Below are 20,344 nucleotides of genomic sequence, written 5' to 3' on the forward strand. Positions count from 1 at the left end.
TACAAAGCGGTTTTGGGATGTGTTTTTTATTCTTGGGATTCTTAATCAAAGCCATAAAAATTACATAAATCTTTTTCAAATTATTGTTGCTTTTCCACAATAAGTTTTTCATTAAAAACGGCCTTACGCTCAATAAAAAATGTTGAATATATTAATTGAAAACTTCAAATATTCAAAGTGCCTTCTGATTAACGACTTTGATCAATGCGACGATCATGCCAGGCAAAAAAAATCTAATTGGCTCTACATATAGAAGTGTGTGAGCGACGATTGATAAGTAAATCCAGCGGAATGCCGCGCGACAGCTCAACATAAATTTGAAGCTTAGCTCTGCTGCGCTCAGTCATGCCTGCAAATTAAATATTGAAATCTCGTTCATGAAATCTCAATTCAAAATCTATGCATTACTGTGTACATATATGGCGTAGCTGTAAGCGCGCGGCTACAATCTGAAATTCTGGTCAAGTACAACGTGTTCAAAGTGAGCGGCTCTGCCTTTCACGTCTGCGTCAGCGACTGCGGCTGAGAAGTGATGGGCGGAAAGTTGGTGGTGTTGTTGGCGACTTGCAAGCAAAGCGCTCGCCTTATAAACAAAACCGTCGAAAAGCGGTTTATGTCGGTTATGACCTGACAGTCGTCAGCCCAAGCGCGGAAGCTTTGTTTGCGTTTTTACTTGTTTTTTCGTGCTGGGCTTGAATGCCTGCCCCTATTGTTGTTGTTGTTTGCTTTGCGCTATTTATGGCTGCCTTCCCTAGGTTCCACCACCGCCAGGCCCCTAGGCACCAACCAACCTCCTGACTGCGCTCTACAATGCAAATATGTATGTTTACTTCACTAAAGAAAACAATAACAACAGCTGTTGGGGAAAAAAAAGATGGGAAAAAAGCGGGCATACATATGTATGGATGTACTCATATCAGATCCACGAAGAATATGGAGGTGCTTTCTCGTAAGCTTACATATGCATCTGCTTACTTGCATATTTTCGTTTCCATGCTTTGTATGGTTGTATGTATGTATGCACTTGTAAGAATGCTTTTTCATGCAGCGTCGTATGCAATTCAGCTTTAAATAGAGAATTATGGAATAAATGCAGTGGGATTGGTGGCAATTAGTAGCCGCTGCCATGGTGGTCCTATGGTTAAGTGCGCATATCCATACTTAAAAATATGTATGTATGTCATTGTGTGTGTTGCTATGTAAGACACAATAAGTTTTTATAGGAAAACAATTCGAGGAAGCAAACAAAGAGATCTGACAATGACACCATGGAGGGTGATTAAAATTTATATAAATTGAAATGTATCGTATTTTTTGCTCATTATTTTTTTAATTTATGAATAGGTATCGTTGGTATAGATTATTGTGTATATGTACTACATATGTATGAAGGTAAATAGATAGCAAAATAATCTTAAAGTTTTTATCCTACTTTCAAGGTTAGCACCCGCAGTTTCGTGAATTACTCGGCCAGCTCTACGACCTGTAATAGGTCTTTTAGCCGAAAGTTTACACTGCATCCTCCGTCGAACAAAGCCAAACGCCGAGTGACCAGAAGGCTGCACAAACTACCAACAAGTGCGCCTCTTGTATTCACTTGCGGTGGAGTTCAAGTATCCATCGGGAAGGCGAAAGCCTCCAAAGCAATGGGATCCGACGGAATATGCATGTCGATGCTAAAAAATTTGGTTCCTGCGGGAGTAGATAATTTAGCCAAGGTCCTCAACCTGTCAATGGCCACTCTCGTCATTCCATAAATCTGGAATATGGCAGAGTGGTCCGACTGCTCAAACCGGTGAAACCAGCCAACGAAGGAGAGTCCTAACGCCCGATAACACTGCTTTCTCCGGTAGCGAAGACACAAGAGGTCTTACTACTCCCGTATTTTACGAATCATCTGAGAGAACTGTTCTAGTAGCGTCAGACATAGAAGCTTCCTCTCTCCCACAGAGACTCAAACGGTGGTCGGCGAATTATCTGAGTAGTCGACACTCTTCAGTAGTGCTTGGGAGGCAAATCGAGCAAACTCAGAAAAATAAAACAGGGTGGTGTCCTTTCCCCAGTAAGGTCCTCAACCACCAAAGGGAGTCTCGATTATCACTTACGCTGACGATTGCTCGATAATGGCGTCTGGGAATGGAATTGATGATTTGTGCTCGAAAGTAAACGGTTACCTCTCCGAGCTTTCTCACTTCTTCACTGCTAGGAGCCTAAGCCCCTCCCCAACAAAATCGTCAGCTACCCTGTTCACCACTTGGACGAAGTATGTCACACTGCAGCTGAGTATTCACGTTGATGACATAGCCATTCCGATGGTGAATAGCCCTAAAATCCTCGGAGTAACATTCGACAGTCTGCGGTCTTTCTCCGCCCATACAACCGCAGTTGTCAACAAGGTACACAACCGCAACAAGGCCTTCAAGTCGCCAGCCGGCAGTACCTGGGGCAAAGACAAAGAAGCGTTGCTGGCAACACACAAGGCAATTGGCCGGCCGGTTCTAAGCTATGCAGCACCAGTGTGTCGCCGGGAACCAGTACGACGCAGTGGATGAAGCTACAGACGACACAAAATATAGCACTACGGCAGACCGGATGTCTTCTGATGTCGCCACAACATCATCTGACCACACACCCACCTGACGTGGACGAGACAGAGTTTCGTCTGCCTAGAGAGACTCGGACCACAATAGCCTAATTTCGATCTGGCTACTGCAGCAGCTTGAACTCATACCTTAGCCGATTAGATGCTCGATGAGTGTCCGGCATGCGGAGAGACACCCCACGACTCGAATCATCTCTTCGCATCCCCATAAAACCCCACTCAGCTGACGCCTTTGTCCCTATGGACAGAACCTATAAAGGCTGCACACTTCTTGGGTCTTCCGTTAGTTGAGTTTGACGACAACGACTGAGAAGGGTGACTTAAAAAGTTCATGCAGTTTTTTTATTTATGGATTTATAGTTTGTCGGTCAAATGCCACAGTTATTTTGGGATTTTTTCGATCATTTTTAACCGTTATAATAAAGACTACGTTTTTGTGACTGATTTAAATATTTTATAATCTAAAAAACTAAATCTGAAAATAACGGTTATAATATGATCGAATTCTCATATAAATATTTAAGATTACCGTTAATTTCTTCAGGATCCAATGATAAGATCTAAACCAAATTAATATGAGACCACCTCTGAGCTACCGCCTTTCCTTTAAAAACAGAATTAAATAAATCAGTTAATAAAAAAAATAAAAGATTCCGACGAATTGCTAACCTCCTCCTTTTTTGAAGTCGGTTAAAAATAAACATCAGAAATTATTCGGAAAAATAGAAATCCAATTTTAACGATTATAATAAATAATTAAAATCTTTGTTATACAGATAATAACCTTGTGCGTCCCTAGTTTGAAACACTTATAGGGAAAATTAAGTCAAGTTTCACCAATCAGTTTTAAAACTTATCAAACTGTTAAAATTTAAAATTACAAATTTTCCAAACAAAATTGTGTAATTTTGAATTTTAACAGGCTGATAAATTTAAAATTGATTGAAGCATCCGGGCATAGGTATGTTAAATTAAAAACAAACTTGTTTTATAATTTTCAACAATTTTCATGAAATATTCGTGAACTTTAAATTAAATTTTTACTTAAAAACAAAAAGTATTAGTTAAAAATTCACCTAAAGGGATTAAGCGGATCAGAATGGCCTATGGACACAAAAGAAAGCGAAAATGTAATATTTGGAATTTTTATAAAAAAAAACTAAAATTAATTAATATAAAATTACATTTTTTCTTGAAAAAAAACGGTTTTCGTTTAAAGACGACGTATGTAAATCAGAAAGACCTATGGAAATGCGAAGTTAGCGCCAGTAATAAACGGTAACAAAAAATGAAATTGAAAAACGAATTTTCTGTGAAAATGTCCGTGATAGAATTTTTTTTTATTATTTTCCCATCCAGCAGAGAAATGTAAATTTTGCCGACAGTGCGGTTCATTGTTCAAGCTGAACATTTGAAAGCATGTACTTATACATAGTTGGCAGTGACTGTGCGTACAGAAGAACGTGCCACTAAGTCACTTCGTACATTTTTTTTCGAACCATGAAAAAGTATATGTGAAGTGCAGAAGGAAAGCGTATTGAACGAAAAATTTAATCAGACGAATTTCAGAAAATCAGCCGTATCCATTTCACAACATTTTTCGGTACTTGTCTGTACATACGTTTTGCCGCATATTTTAGTGGGAAAACGTATTATCAATGTAACAGAAAATGGAATCGGTAAACGGACAATAATCCGCTTTTCTCCACTTTTTTCCTTTTGCAGATTCATTTTCGGATTTTTTGCTGGCTGGGCAGCGCTTTTTTAGACCACGTTGCCAACTAAATTATAAAGATGGGCGGTATTACCAAAAGCAAGAAACGAGCTAACGAAAATTACCCAGATCGCGCTATCGATGAATCGGTTTTGGACATTTATGCGGCTAGCGCGAATCGGTTTAGGATATTTTCCTCTATGGACTTGAAAAAAGCAACCCTGCCAGGTGAAGAAGAAGCATATTTGTTTTGGGTGGTGAATTTTATTGCAAACGAAATTTTAGCTGGCTGAAAAATACTTTTGGATTTAATTTTTAATATTTTTGCTGTAGCCCTAAACATTTTTTCCTGTTCATCGGAAATTGGATAAATTAATTATTGCAAACCAACCTGCGAAGCTATCACGCCGTGGAACAGCTCAAAGACAGTGTGTATGGTCAAATTAACTTTCCTCCAATAGCGATCAAGATTGCTATATAAAAAATGGATAATTCCGATGCATCGACGCTGCTGATAAAAAATATACCAAAATCAATTAGCGACATTACAAATCTCCTACCCTATGCACCAAAGGAATTGAAACAATTCGGGCGGCGACGCGTACTGGTGACATACGAAAATGAGGCAGTTGCTCAGACCGTTTTGCAGCAGTTGCAACAATTGGAGCTCATACCCGGCAAGCATTTGAATGCAGCTTTCTTTCGCAAAAATGAAAAGCCAGCCGCTAATGTGAAACCCAGTAAAAAAGTGACATCCAGCAAAACAACGCAGACGAGTTTGCACACAGCTGGCGATGCGGCGGCACCCCAAATCAGCAAGTACGTGTCCAAGCTGTATGCATGTGATGCTAAATTGAATTTCGTGCAACCGCCACCACCATACCTTAAGTACGCATATCCACGCATCACACCAGACATATTGGATGCTATAAGCATTGCCTTGATGAGCAATACACGCTTCTATACACAAGTGCTGCACTTAATGAATCGCATGAATCTGGAACCACCTTTTGGCACTAAACCGACCGGTATGAGTTTGCTTCGAAGATGGCCGCGTGATGTAGGCACGCAAACTGCCAATGAAAATGTGGAAGTAGGAGTGGAGAAAGTCTTAAATGTGGAAGCAAGAGTCGAGAAAACCTTAAATGTGGAGCAAAGTCGCAGGCAAACAGAGAAATCTGAATCTGAGCTAGAGTCATCCGAAGAGGATGAATGCAGAGGCAACAAAACGCACGGAAGCACTTCAAATAAAGTAATATTGAAGCGTAAAGGAGTTGGCGATTTGGAGGAGCAGTATAAAAAGAAGGCACGTCAGCTGCTACAAGCGACACTGCATCAACAAAAACAATCCAACCAGGCGGATGCAACAGCTGACAGCTGTAGCAAGTCTAGTGAGCTACAAAATGTGTTCGAGCAGACAGCTACAGCTGGCAAGGCGAGAAAAATTGCTTTGAAACTGCAGCCACAAAAGCCAAAGAAATCTCTAGAAGCATTTGTTCCTCCCATTGAGCTCAGTGCTGAACGACTCACAGTCGAACAGCTGCAGGAATTACCTATTTATAAAAATTATCAAATTGGTGCGCCTACTAATAAATTGTATATCAAAAATCTTTCCAAAGATGTGTGTGAGGAAGATCTCAGGCAGCTGTATTCACGCTTTGTAGCAGCTGATTGCTTGGATATCAAAGTGATGCAGCAGGGACGCATGAAGGGACAAGCATTTGTGACTTTCAACGGGCTGAGTGAAGTCGATGCGGCGGCGGCGGTTTCTAAAGCGTTGACGGAAACCAATGGTTTTGTACTGCGGCAAAAGCCTATGGTGGTGTGCTATGGCAAGAAGTAGAGAAATGTAGGCAACACAAGTTTTTAACGTCATCCGAGATTAGTATATAAGTCCTGCAGAGTGTGCCCTGTGTGTGTGTCTTTAGTTTTTAGCTATTCGATCGCATGTCCTTTTATTCACACCAATGTCTAATTTTATTTATAGTTTTTAATTACATTTAATTTTTTTCTCCTTGCAGACAACTAGGCCTCCTCGAAACCATATACGTCGAAGGTGAATCAGGCACTGACAAAAATAATTCTAGTTACTTAACAAAGCTGCGCAAACCACAGTTATCGATGCAGCCATACAAATATTTGATATGCATGGATTTTGAAGCGACTTGCTGGGAGAATCAGGCGCCACCTAAATGGCGTGAAGCCGAAATTATCGGTAATAACATACTCGACACATTTCTAATTATCTTCTTATCATGTTTTCATATCTTCTATACACAGAATTTCCTGCGGTGATGGTAAATCTGCAGACAGGCAAAATTGAAGCAGAATTTCACAAATATGTCATGCCCATCGAGTCACCCAAATTAAGCGCTTTCTGTACCGAACTGACCGGCATAAAGCAGCAAAGTGTCGACAATGGCATGCCGCTACAAACCGCCATAATGATGTTCCAAGAGTGGTTACGCAAAGAGCTGCGTGCACGAAATTTACAACTGCCAAAAATGTCCAAAGATAAGCTTATTGGCAATTGTGCTTTTGTCACCTGGACTGACTGGGATTTCGGCATTTGCCTGGCGAAGGAATGCCAGCGGAAGCGACTGAAGAAGCCAACCTATTTTAATCAATGGATAGATTTGCGAGCAATCTTTCGTGAATGGTATAAGTACAAGCCCATCAACTTCGCAGATGCATTGTCGCATGTGGGGCTCGCATTTGAGGGGCGTGAACATTCAGGTATCGATGATGCGCGCAATTTGGCGGCTTTGGCTTATAAGCTAACATGCGATGGTGCACCGCTGGCGATAACGAAGGACCTCGCGCCATTTCAACTCAACTCGAATTGTATACTTTAAGCAGCGAGGGGCATGGAAACAAGTGACTGAGACATACATAGTAGCAGAGGGGTTAGAGGTTTATTTTATATTTTACTTTGGAATTGACAACAAAAAATACTAAATATATGCATAAATATATGTAGGACTTGATAGATTACACTGCCCAACAAAATTCTATTATGTAAAATATTGTAGCCGATTCTTGTAGGATTTTTCCCTTAGAATACGAATACGACCGTAAATATATTGGATGGGCTCTAGTTTTCGAGCAACTTAGGTTTAAAGGTGCCGTTTAACCATAATTTTTTGATGCATCAGTTTATTGTTTTACAGAGGCTCGAAAGTGTCCACAAATGCGTTTTTCGCCACCTTTTAATCTAAGTTGCTCGAAACTAGAGCCAATCCTATATCTTTACGGTCCGATTCAGATTCTACGGGAAAAATCCTATAAGAATAAGCTGTAATATTTTAGTCAATATAACATTGTTTAAATTTTGTTGGCCTGTGTTATTTTCGGTACTAATTAAAAAATTTGGTTTTAACAGATTTCATATATTTTAAATTAAATGTGTTATAAGCAGCTTAATTTTAATTGTTATAAGAAAAAATTGAAATTGAAATTTTCGCAATGCTTTTATTTCTTTACATATACATATCTTTATATGGAAAAAAAAACTTGCATTAAATAACATGCTAAATTTTTTTTTTCCACGCATTAGTGTCAAAAACACATAAAAATCAGGTTTAATAGTTTTAGTTTTTTTCTACAAAATACAGCAAATGTTTTGGAAATGCTTAAACGCTTGACCAAAAACACTAATAAAATATGTATGCTTTCAAATAAGAAAATGCAACTGTAACAAGTACTTTAATCCCCTTTTTCTTTTATACATATTTATTTAAATTTTTTTTATAAATATAGATAAGTTATTAAAGCACAACTAAATTATTAACTTAATATTGAATATGACGAACACAGCAACTATAATCATAGACATGGTATAAAATATTTAATAAGATATCGTTTTAAAAGAAAACAACATTTTTATACAAATACATTTTATATGCATAAAAAAGTGAAATATACTCGTACAATAAATGTCCAAAAAACTTAATTTGTAACAATTGTTTATAGTTTAGTATAAAAAAATGCCGACAAAAACTTGGTTCGTTAGTAAATCAAAGGTTGAGTGGAGGATCGGGCTATCTCAGCAAATTGAATTTATAGTTTTATTCTTTTTTAACAAATTCTCAAATAGTGCGTTCTTCTACCATTTACTGAGATAGGGTGGTCGGCATAAGTGCAGAATACGTCCCGTTAAGCTAGAAAATAGACGAAGAAGTGGGCGTGGTCCGCCCTTTCTTTCTGATTCTAATGGTTTACAAATTGTTTGGAGCAAACTTATATTGCAGGTGCTATAGAGTGGCAAAGGGGGAATTTTCGAAAAACGGACCTTATTCTGCACTTGTTCCAGGTGATCTTCCACTCAGCCGCCGATATAGGTACTGAGAAATTCGTTTATGCGAGGAAAAGTGGCATTCATTGAGATGCCTTCAGATGCTGCCCTTAGCGAAGTTGGGTATGGTATGGTAAATGGCCCAACTATTTCGCGCTATTGCGTGCAAAGGGGTGCCTTAATACATAAAAAAATTCCACACACTTGCAATCAATGGTCTACACATTATTTTAACACCTACCTTTGTTATTTTAGGCCCGTAATTTATTTAGAAATTTTTTTTTAAATATGCCACTTCATCAATACGTTTTTGTATTCGTCTTCACTTTATTCTATTCGTTATAACTTCTTTTATTCCTTTAGTTTCTACAAATTACACAAAATACACAATATAATAAATAAAAACACCTTGCAAACTACACTTGTGCCTTTGGCGGCATATGCAAATTAAATGGCGGGATTCAGCTGTCAAACTGCAATTTATGCAAGAAGGACGAGAGACAAAAGAAAATAAGATATAACCCAGTAAGCATTAAAAATATAAGCCTTTTCATGGAAAATATATGCTCTCGTTCTCTGCAAAAGGTGTTCAGCCTCTCTTCTTCGGCAACAAAGAAAGGAGAATTCTACTTAGGAAAGGTTAGGAAAAGGCCGAAGGCCGCCTACGCAGAAAGAAGGTCTGCGCTAAAATACTATCTTATTACTATAACGTGTACACCTGCCACGATTTTTTTTTTATAACAATATTTTTAGTGAAACTTTTATATACAAAAACGCCCGATAACCAACGGCATAATTTCTTTTATTAAAAAATCACACGGTTTGTGTTGGTTGGGTTCTATTCCACTTCAAACTGCTCAGTTTTCCGCAGTAAATTCCATTTTCCCCATTTTGAAACAGTTCCCTAAGGGTCTGCGGGAGGATCCAAGGGAGGGGAGTGGGTTTTTATAAAGTGCGGACTGCCCCCTTTCTAATGCAAAGGGTTTAGCGGGCCACACTCCCTCCGGCTTATTAAGAATTTTCCGGATCTCAAAAATGTGTATAAATATAGCTAAATATTAAACAAAATACTTCTAAATATTAAAAAAAGTCTATTGCATGTATTTGTATAAATATTTTAATTTAATAAAAAAAGGGCCAAAAATAACTTCGACTGCCGAAACCCGGGATTGAACCGGGGACCTTTAGATCTTCAGTCTAACGCTCTCCCAACTGAGCTATTTCGGCACATGTCATTCTGTTGCCAAATGCGCTATTTATAGTCAATAACGTTTTTTCTGATTGGCAAAGAAAAATAGATGAAAAACGTGTTTAGGTGAGTGAATAAATACTCACCACAGATGATGTAAAGAATAAACACAGACCGGTTTAGAATTAGAGGCTACCATATTTCTTGAAGTGAAATTTCTTTGGTTGTTGGACGTAAATTCAAACTTCGGTGAAACGAAAAAAAACTTCAGAAGTAGGAGGAATGGTGGGCGTGATTGCGCACGATTAAAGTTGTATCTGAGAGGCAGATAATTGTTAATTATTATGGGGAAAATGCTCATATAATATGATGAGCTATTTGCGTAACAGAAAGAATTTTCATTTCAGTCGCGGTTGGGATCTACGCACATTTTTGTTTTGTTTTCAAATGAGGTAACTGCTAGACTTTATATAATTAAATAATTAATTTTTCCTAAACAGATACCTGCATAAATAAGTTGAACTAACAGTAGAAAATTTTGCGTAGGTTGGGACAATCCTACAATTGTCACTGTCTCAAAAATTTTGTCATTAACAAGTATTAAAACCCGCCCAGTATTCTCAGTTGTAAGAAACTCGAGGTCATGTCCTCTTAGTTCATAAATAATTGAAGGTTGTTGTAACGAAATGCACCATTAATTAGAAAATTACCGTTACATGCATAGAAGAGTAGTCACATGGCGATTTGCATACATACCGGACTTTCCCCCGGCTTCGCCTATATTAAACGTTGAATGATATACTCATTGTAAATTATATTACAACCATTTTGGCATGGCTAATGTAGTGCCTTATTTTTTAGTATTTTAGGATATGTCATATTTTTGAACCATCTTAGAGTGAAAGCACTTTTTTGCCTATTTATACAAACTGCCAATATAATTAACCCTATATTTTTGGTTACTATAATTTTTGGGTTATTATGTATATACTTATGGAGAAGTCCACTTGTTTAAGCACCTAGTCGATTCATGTTCCAGCCCTCAAGTATCTAATTTTTTCACGCTCAAAATAGTCTGGTAAATTTTGATTATCAACAGCTGATTCGTTGCCTTTTTCGTATTTGTTTCTATAAAAACAAAAAATAAATTGTGACAAAAAATTTTCACCGGGTGAGGCCGAAAAAGAGAAAAATGAAAAAAATATAAATAAATTTACATTACTAAAATTCTTTGCATGAACGTGTCATGCTTGCATGGTGTATGGCGAAATGGGAAAAGTAGGTTTGAAGTTTGTTCCACAAGCCGCTTGTGTGCGTATTCCACTCTTAGTGCTATTCATTTGCTATTCATTTGAAGGCGTGAATCCCTCGCAACTGGGAAAACTGTGAAATTTTAAATTTTCGCAAATTAAATGTCGAAATCTTCCATATGCTGAGTTTCGCCCGAAAAAAATAACCCGAAAATTTGTCATCCACCCATAGTAAATACATGGAAAAAAGTGAAAATTGAACCGGTCCGGGGAAAATGAAACTCATGATAAGGCACAAAGATTTGATGGAGTTCAAAAATAGAATAATAGGAGCCAAAATTGAGCATCAATACAATTTTTCACATCGCATATTCTATTAGAACCTTGTGATATGTTGAGACAAATTTAAGGGCGCAACTGTGGCTTTTGCCCATCAAGGTGAACCCATAAGTTCAACAACAAAATTCATAAAAATCACCAAACCGCTAAGGGGGAGAAGAATTATGCGACACGCAAAGGGGAATTTGTTGTACTCTTGCAAAGAAATAAATAGCTTGTTTTTATTTTTACAAATTTTTAGTTAGAATGTAATTATAAGTATGTATGTTTCATGGAAACTTCAAAATCCTGTTTTTATATACATAGGTGGCTCATGGAAAACTCGTAATGTGGCAATATTTTTGCCGACCATCTTTAAGTGGGTATGGTGGATTTTGCAGATACATACGTACATTTATTCAACATACTTTCGCATAGAACACCGGCTTCGGTTTGGTTCTTTTTGCCGATGCTGACAAATGTGTTATTTGTTACTCACCATCCAACTGCCGAAATAGCTCAGTTGGGAGAGCGTTAGACTGAAGATCTAAAGGTCCCCGGTTCAATCCCGGGTTTCGGCAATGGAAAATTTATTTTTATTTTCGTTTTTTTAAATAATTGAATTTTTTTAATATAAATATACTTTGCACAAACTATTTGAATTAAAAATGTGCGGCGTATAAAATTATTAATACAAACTTTTTTTCTTCTGTTGTATAAAAAAAAAATATGGAACAAAAAAGTAGGAATTGCCGAAACCCGGGATTGAACCGGGGACCTTTAGATCTTCAGTCTAACGCTCTCCCAACTGAGCTATTTCGGCGGATGTTACTTGCCTGTCAAAGGTGTGTTTTATTATTAGAGAGCGAAGAAGCGTTGCCATATTTACATTTGCTAGGCAAATATAAAAATTATTAAAGAAATCAGTAATGAAATAAATACATATTAATATAGTAAAATATATTTGTATATGTACATATATAACATAAGAATATTAATATAAATAAATTATTAAAGAAATCTTCATTTTTATTATTATAATGCATAAAAAATGTCTTTTGAAAAATGTATTTATGCTTACGGAAAACTATAAGGAGTTTATTTTGAAAATAGAGAACTTGCCGTTCGAAAAATTTTCAGCAAAGAAGTAAAGTATTACAATTTATTACCCTAATTTTAGGAACTATTTAAAACTTTCATTCTTCGCTTTTCGTCAGGGTCCGAAATTTACTTAAATCGGGTTTAAAAAAAAATTTGTAAATCCACTACTCTACTTCGCTTGTCTTAAAACCTGCTCCATTTCTGCACTCACGTTCTGGTCCTCTTAAAGCCGATTACCCACAATTTTCAGTCAAAAAATAAAAATAAAGTACAAACTTACTGATAAAAAGAAACTCACTTCATAAAATAAGCCAATATAGAAATCCAGCTGCTTAAACAAAAAAAAAAAAAAACGTGAAAATATGGCACAGCATATTCCAACTAAAGCTTTTTTGCATTGCAGTGCTACTGTAAAAAGTTTTAGTATACAAAATACAATTAGATAAATACTGAAAGTAGCAGACGTTCAGTGCCTAAAGATATCTTTTTAAAAAGGGTCTGTTATTTATGTTTTGCTTTATATACTTAGCATACTCATACAAGTAACTACTTAAATATGTTTGCATATTTTTTGATTAACAGCCAGTTTTACGAAAGGAATTTAAGTGAAAAGTTGTTTTTTTCTTTTTTGAATTTAATATGGAAATTGACAGACATTTTTTTCACTTAAAATTGTTTTCGTGAAACCGGCAGTAACTGTTCAAGCAAAGTTTTTAAATTTTTTTATTCGCAAGTGACAATCAAAAATGCAAATTTACCACGGAAATTTCGATTTTCTCCAATTTTACGAATGATTTAATCCTGAATCGAGTTTTATTAGTACGAACACCGTTTTGCGCGCTTTAAAATCCATTCGCTTCAAAATGTTTTCAAATGAATCGAGGCTTGAAATTCTAAAATCCATTCGCTTCAAAATGTTTTCAAATGAATCGAGGCTTGAAATTCTGGACGCAGATCAGTTTAGGTCAAATATGCGATTGGCTCTTGCTCTCTGTTCGCCTAAGAGTCTGAAATCCAAACAAAGACAATTCATGATCAAATTTTCTGCGATTTTAGGCAAAATTAATGCCACGAATAGGGCACACAGAAAAAAATTTGGCATATAAAATTTAAAATATTGTCGTTATATTAAAATTTCCGGTACACACGCAAATATGCAAAACAGTTGATGCGAACATCGGTTTTGATTACATTCATTGAAATCAATATTGGTTTGTAATTCCGACAAAAAGCAAAACCGACTTGGATTGCATGACAGCCCTGACTAAGTTGGTTTAGATTCGATCTTTGGATTATGAAGAAACGGTACTATTAAATTTGTACATGAGAATTGAAGTCAGTTTTGCTAATGAAAAATTTGACAGCAGGTATCGATTTTGATCTATTTATATATATATTTTTGTTAAAAAATAATCGTTATTTTGGATTGTTATTTTGTTCGCCATTTGAGACTGCGTTTTTAATATCGTATTAAATCTCTTATGAACTAAAAAACTAAATCTGACAATAACGATTATGTGTAGTTTAATCGAAAAAATTTAAATCAAAACTAACGATAAAAAATGTATCGAAAAAATAAAAATCCAAAAAGTAACGCTTAAGTTGATCGGAAAAATATAAATTCAATGATCATAACCCAAAATTTTTGTTCTAATAATATTGCTGAGGCTCTCAGTTCTAGAAGAAATTAAATCGGCTTTTTGCATTTCAGCGACGTTGTGAGATAAGGCCTTTCTATATTAAGATATGTACATACATAATTGCTGCATTTTGATTGCCTAAGCTACCAGTAGAAATTGAAATTTTCTCTCCATAATAAAAGTAAAAGTTGTTCACCTTTACAAAAGTAACAAATAAAATAAAAAACGAATAGTCTCCACATTTTTGTTATTAAATATATATTTATAATTTAATTACATTTTATTAGTTAAACTAAACTTTATTATTTTGTTTATAATTTCAATTTTTCATTACACATTTTGTTTATGTATAAAAAAAAACCTAACTTAAAAATATTTTTTAGGTATTTTACGATTTTCTATAATTTCTCCTAACACTAATCGTGACTAATTTCAACTCGTTGTTTAAAAATAATTTAAGCTTGAGTCGACCGCAGTTATGCAGTTTTACATACAGTTAAGAATAGTTAGAATAGCCTAAAACGCAGAAGTATAGAGTTTTATTATTTTTTTTATCATTTTTGTATGGAAAGGCACATGGATTTTTTACGGACGAATTATTATTATTATAAGACATTCCAGTTTAAAGGAAGATATTTAAATTTCAAAAAAATTATTTTTTTTTTTTCGTAGTGGAATATTTACATACAATAGTAGGTGCATCATTTTTACCAATAAAAAAGTTAGTGCTCAAAAATCAATAAATATTTTATAAGAAATTTAAAAAATGTGGTATTTTGAGTATTTTGTTTTTTTTTGTGCTCACTGTACACACAAAAACATATACTTGTGTACTTATATGTACATAAGAAATTTTAATTATAATTACATATCTTTTGATAACTATAACAACTAAAAAAAGGACAATCATGTGTATATGTATAGGTACATATTTAATTAAATAACTTTCCTTTTTCGCACTGTTGATTAATATTGTTTAAATAATTATTTTTTCTAAAATATATTTGAGTTATAAGTTTTATATTTCTTCTCGTTATATCTTTATCCTTTTACGTCACTCAAAAGTCTGGATCGTAGTCTCGCTGATAACGAGACGCTCGACTCGCATGATTGCTGTTGTTGCTGCTGTTGTTGTTGTACGTATACATGGGATGCGCATCCGCAAAGGCATCAGGATACTGATGATATGGGTGCTGAAGCTGTGACATCGTATGATGTTGTTGTTGCTGCTGATGATGATGATGATGTTGGCTATGTGGTTGCTGTTGTTGTTGGTGGTGATGATGTTGGTGAGCGCGTTGCAGCGAATCGCCCTTTTGTGAGTAATTAGTTTGAGAATCGTGGAAATAGTCACCGTGACGTGTGGAACGCCAACTATCGTAGATATTGGAACTATTACTGCCGTGCAGGGAGTTGGTGAAACGCTGTGGAAATAATAAAAAGCAAAGAATGGATGAGTGTTTCCGATCTGAACATAAATAATTTTGTTGGAGTTTGATTGATCCTCATACGCTTACCTTCGGTTTTATCGGTTGCTTGGTATCGTTCCATGCATCATCTATATTATAGAAATCATCGACGCCATAATTTTCCGCACCACCCATATGATTGACCTTCAGCTCGTTCAGCATGTCACTGGTCAGCGCTATGGGCGTCTTTTTAGAGCGCTTTTGACGATTGAGGAGCTGCAAGGAAAATAATTATAATTTACAATCGAAGCCACAAAAGCTCTGCTCCAGCGCGAATTACTCACCACAGTCACGCCGAAAATGACAACAAATATCAGTGATCCTACGCCAATAACAATAACTACTATCGCCCATTGCGGTATCAGCAAATCTTCCTCGGCGAACTCCACCATAGGTGACAGCGATTTGGGTATAACTAAAAAGAAAATAAATTAAATTTCTGTGTTGTTCAGCTCAAGTTTGTATCGAGTTTATACTCACCACTAAAGTCTGTTGCCGCCGGATCGATAACATATTTGCCCATTAGGAATGTCTCCTTGATCAGCTTCTCCTCCTTCGCTTCGCGATACTTTCCGCTGGCCGATTCCTCTTCATCCTCATTGTCGGTCTCGTTCTCTGTCTCTGGTTTGTGCGCCAAAATCATCTCCGGTGGTGGGTGTGTTAAAGCATCGTGGAAGAGTTTCTTGATCTCTAGCGTGTTCACATCATCTGTGATGTTGGCCAACTCGACATAGTAGTCTACAAGCACGCTACCCTGACTGAAGCTGTCGATGCGCACCTTCTTGTACCAGCGACTTAGTTGTGGCGCCTTGGCGTAGACTTCGTTGAGCTATGAGGAAAGAAAGAAAAGATTTGTGATTGTTAGTTTTTGGGAAATTTTTAAATACCAAAGGTCATAGCCCACCTCTGCCTCAACTTCGTGCGCTAGATTTTTCCACTCGAGCGTATTATGATCCAAAAGTTCTGGCTTCCAAGCTACACCATCTATGATTTTTATGGTTGCTGCCAAATCACAATCGGCGGTGCAGTGTCCAGGTTTTGTGGGGCGTGGCGTTGTCGTGGTCGTTGTTGTAGTTGTGCTTGTTGTGGTGGATGTGCTGCTTGACGATAGTAAATCTTCAAAGTTGATGCTCACCGTTCTGCTCAGTTCCAATAGCTTCTCAATCGAGATGGGCGTTGTGGACGGTGTGGGCCAGCCAGTGAACTCGGTGGTGGCGCGTGTGGGTGGGCCCTTTTTGATAACCACCGCTGGAGAGTTGCCTGACTCATTATTTTGAACTTCGCCAACTGTGCGTGGTGTGGTTAAGCGTGTGGCTCCTAAGCGCTTATGTACGCCCTTAGGGAAGACGACCTTGAAACCAGAAGCAGCTGTAGTGCTGGCGAGTGGGTCATCGCCGGTGCTGGACTCGGTAGTTGAGGAGACAGTTAGTGTTGTCATGGCTTCCTCCACCGTTTTCACCTCGGTCTTTTGAACCGTTTTCTCTGTCGCTACTGTGGGTTTAAAACCTTTCGGTAGTAGCTGGGAAATGTCAATGGTCTCAGGTGCTGGCAATGTATCCTTCTTAATTGTATCATTGAGTTTGAAGCCCGGTGGAAGGAATTTCGAAATGTCATCTGCCTTTATTGGTATTATGGCGCCGGCCAATTTATCAGACTCATCGTCGGATTTAGCAGGTGGTTTGTAGCCTGGAGGCAATAGCTTGCTGATATCATGTGACACAGCGGCAACGGGCTTACGCATTGGCGTGGCAGTGCTGCTCAACTTGTAACCTGGTGGCAAAAACTTCGATATATCATCCACTAGCGTTACCGCTGGCTTGGGGGTTGTAGCTGCCTTTTCTTTGTAATCTTTCGGCAGCAGCTTATCGAGGTTGTCATCGAATTTAATCTTACTGAACAGGTCCTTGATGTCGGCTTTAGTAGTCGCCTCTGTCGTAGCGGGTGGCTTATAGCCCTTGGGCAAGAGTCCAGCCACCGCCACGTCTTGCGCTACCACAGCGTTATTCTTGAACGAACGACCAATTGTAGAGTTGCGCGCTGGTTTCTTCACTTCAGCTTCCGTAACCTCGGGCGCAATCGTCGTTGACGTTGTTGTAGTCGCAATCTTGCGGTTCTTATACGAGGAACGTGGCTTGAAACCGACTGGCAGCAGTCCAGCTAACTCATCCATTTCACTCTCATCGAAGTGATGCACCTTAACCTTTGAGGCGGCGGTGGTCTTTGGTTGGAACTTGCGTATATTGGGCACGAATCTTGAGCCTGAGGTAGTGGTGGTCGCTTTTGTCGAAACGTCCATTTCGGTGATGATTGGATATTTCCCTGAGAGTAGGCCACTCGATAGCTCCGATTGCACGCGATCCAACTTGTCAATAATGCTCTCTGTTGAAGATGCAGCCGCATTTGTGCTGGACTTCTCCACCGTGTGAGACATCACTTCTTCGCCACTATCCATGGGCTCATCGGTGTCCACGTCCTTCCCATTTTTCTTCGATGTTGTTTTCTGCGAATGTATCTTGCGTTCCAACTCGGAGAGTGTCTGCTTTGTCTCTTCCTGTTCGATGGCGGGGAAGGGCAGGAAGCGTGCGCCATTGATGCTGCGACTGGTTTGTATAGAAGCGATTACCACGTAGCTCTCGGTTGTATTGCTCATGGACTCATCATTCGCCGTCGAATTGTCAGCAGTCTTTTCAATTGCCAGCACTTCAGCAGCTTTCTCCTCATCCACCTTAGCCGGTTGCATATTGTTCTCCACAAAGATGGCTTCTTCGTCGCTGGCAAGTGTCGTCGTCGAACGTTGAGTTACCGGTGAAGGAAATGCAGTAGAGCCATTTACGACACTCTTGGTGGTTACAACGGATACCACCTCCCGATCAATTGTGTCTTTATCGTCTTGAGGTGAACTACTTGCCCCTGCATCGCGCTCTGGCTCCTGGTTTGCGTCTTCAGTCTCTTCTAATTCTCCATCTTCTTCTTCGTATTCTTCGTCTTCATAATCTGCGCTAGCTTCATAGTTGGCATCCTCGTTTTCCTGCGCTTCATCCTCCTCAGTCACTTTATGATTTGGCGGCATAGGCGTGGTGGCCTCGTGTGGTGCAGTTGTAAGTATATCAGCATTCGCATCCTCAAGCTCCTCATCGCTTACGCTAGTCAGTGGTAGTTCGGTGGTTGTGGTCACTTTAGCTTCGGATGTACTAGAGATTGTAGCAGACTCTGCTGCCGCACTAGTCGATGTCTGATTATGCTTAGGTATCGTTACCGTTGGATCAGTGGACTCCTCTTCGTCGCCATATTCGTCCTCATATTCCGAGCTTCGATTTGTGGTGACATCTGCTGCTTCGGAGTTTGACTCATCGTCCATTTCATCGGCGGTGGCCTGCTCAACGGTCACGCTTGATTTTTCATCATCTGCGGGCAACGCTGTCGTGTCCTCTTCACCTACGGCTGCTGTAGAATGTGTAGTGTCAACCGTTGTTGCCACCGTCGTCTCTTCAGCCTCATGCAATTCAAGCTTCTCCAGACTGGTTTCTTTTGTGGCGGTGAAATTCGCGGAGTTACTATCCTCCTCTTCATCGTACTCTTCACTCTCACTGGAAGGCGTAACGGCCGATGTCGTCTTCACAGCCGCAGCGGTGGATTGCTTGAAGAGGCTCTCTTTAACTGGCAATTTCACGCGTCCAGCCGCAAAGGGTCTTTGTACTTTTGCCACACTTACGGGCTCATTGACCTCGCGACTTATGAACACCGGGCGCCTCGGCTGGAAGCTGCTTGACTTGTTGCCTGTCACGCGACCAAAGCTCGGCCGCTGTGATGAGGCCTCGGGATTGTTGTAAGCAGTTTGTTGCTGCTGCTGTGGCTGTGACTTCAATGAGTTCTGCGTGCGACTCGCGCCGAAGCGATTGTAGCGTTTAGTGCTTGACGCAGGTGCTTCCGTGCTGGCTGTAGTAGTGGGGGTGTTGGCGCTATTGGGTTGGAAGCGGTTGCGTGAGTTTTTGAATGGAGTTTGTGAAAACGAAGACTGGCTTGAATTGGGTGAGAAATCGGAGTTGTAGTTTGTTGAGGCAGCAGCGGCGGCAGCGGCGACAGGACGATTGCGATTGGAAGTGGGCACGAAACCGCCACTGCCGAAGGGACGTTGAAAGGAACCGGTTAGACTGTTAGCCGATGGGCGATTTGCCGAGGAGGAAGCCTGTAAAAGAGATAAGATTTGTAGCGTATTGTTCAAATGAAAGACTGATTTTGAATGTTGACATTTAAGGATCACAAACAAATGAAGTGAAGCAGTTTTTAAAAATGCCGATGCAATAGTGGAAAGAACTATCAACATACATTTGGCAAAAATGAGACAATTTTAGGCATTTGTGCAACATAATGGCTAGTAAAGGTTCTTCGATTGCCTTTGAGACGCCTTAACCGTTTAATGGTCTCAACTGGTATTCTGAACTTTTTATTTTTGAAATAGTCTGCACAGAATATCCTGCATATTGGGGATCGGCTGGGAGCCTTAAACATGACAGGCCCTTTGGATGTGTAGTCGTTAGAGAGGACGTACTTTTGTACAGAAGACCCTCAGAGCTAAATTTAGGTTACTCACTGGCTATTTAACCGGTTATTCGGTTTTATGTAATTTGTATTCTTCAATTTTGAAGCATCACCAGTAAAAATACTACAGAAATAGTAAATATGGATGCTTCGTTTCTAGCAAAAATTTACAAACGCCTTATTGGCGTTTAACAGGTCTAACTGCAGTGTGTGGTACATACATATTTA

The 20,344-nt window shown here is 38.7% G+C and overlaps 2 protein-coding genes and 3 non-coding genes across 11 annotated transcripts in view; 2 read left to right on the forward strand and 3 right to left on the reverse strand.

Annotated features, from left to right (window-relative positions):
• Positions 1-4,344: 4,344 nt before the first annotated feature.
• LOC118744251 (ERI1 exoribonuclease 2-like) lies at positions 4,345-7,604 on the forward strand. 3 transcript variants are annotated; one of them, XM_036477139.1, is made up of 3 exons: positions 4,345-4,544; positions 6,338-6,531; positions 6,597-7,604. In XM_036477139.1, the coding sequence occupies exons 2-3, from the start codon at positions 6,438-6,440 to the stop codon at positions 7,169-7,171; spliced, it is 669 nt and encodes a 222-aa protein (XP_036333032.1). In that variant the 5' UTR covers positions 4,345-4,544; positions 6,338-6,437; the 3' UTR covers positions 7,172-7,604. The 3 variants fall into 3 exon arrangements, with proteins under 3 accessions (XP_036333032.1, XP_036333030.1, XP_036333031.1); XM_036477138.1 differs by lacking the exon at positions 4,345-4,544 and adding an exon at positions 4,559-5,135; XM_036477137.1 differs by lacking the exons at positions 4,345-4,544; positions 6,597-7,604 and adding an exon at positions 4,556-6,165 and having other exon boundaries at positions 6,338-6,429.
• A 2,160-nt stretch (positions 7,605-9,764) lies between these two features.
• On the reverse strand, positions 9,765-9,837 carry Trnaf-gaa. Its single transcript has one exon. It is a non-coding gene; the product is annotated as a tRNA-Phe (tRNA).
• A 2,038-nt stretch (positions 9,838-11,875) lies between these two features.
• On the forward strand, positions 11,876-11,948 carry Trnaf-gaa. Its single transcript has one exon. It is a non-coding gene; the product is annotated as a tRNA-Phe (tRNA).
• Positions 11,949-12,117: 169 nt separating this feature from the next.
• Positions 12,118-12,190, reverse strand: Trnaf-gaa. Its single transcript has one exon. It is a non-coding gene; the product is annotated as a tRNA-Phe (tRNA).
• Positions 12,191-14,981: 2,791 nt separating this feature from the next.
• LOC118744253 (mucin-17) overlaps positions 14,982-20,344 on the reverse strand; it is a 108,001-nt gene continuing 102,638 nt past the window's right edge. For all 5 annotated transcript variants that reach the window (XM_036477142.1, XM_036477141.1, XM_036477140.1 and 2 more), the window contains 5 exons: positions 16,482-19,763; positions 16,058-16,406; positions 15,862-15,992; positions 15,626-15,793; positions 14,982-15,532 (listed from right to left, as the gene is read on the reverse strand). In XM_036477142.1, coding sequence (XP_036333035.1) covers positions 15,167-15,532; positions 15,626-15,793; positions 15,862-15,992; positions 16,058-16,406; positions 16,482-19,763 — 4,296 coding nt within the window. In that variant the 3' untranslated portion in view covers positions 14,982-15,166. The remainder of the gene's footprint in view (positions 15,533-15,625; positions 15,794-15,861; positions 15,993-16,057; positions 16,407-16,481; positions 19,764-20,344) is intronic.

The sequence above is a fragment of the Rhagoletis pomonella genome, unplaced genomic scaffold (assembly GCF_013731165.1).
Source record: "Rhagoletis pomonella isolate Grant_MI unplaced genomic scaffold, Rhpom_1.0 Rhpom_scaffold_00008, whole genome shotgun sequence".
Lineage (NCBI taxonomy): Eukaryota > Metazoa > Arthropoda > Insecta > Diptera > Tephritidae > Rhagoletis > Rhagoletis pomonella.

Bases quoted from the DNA above. Each gene is read 5' to 3' on its own strand.
- LOC118744251 (XM_036477137.1), top strand. From the start codon at position 4,801: ATGGATAATTCCGATGCATCGACGCTGCTGATAAAAAATATACCAAAA.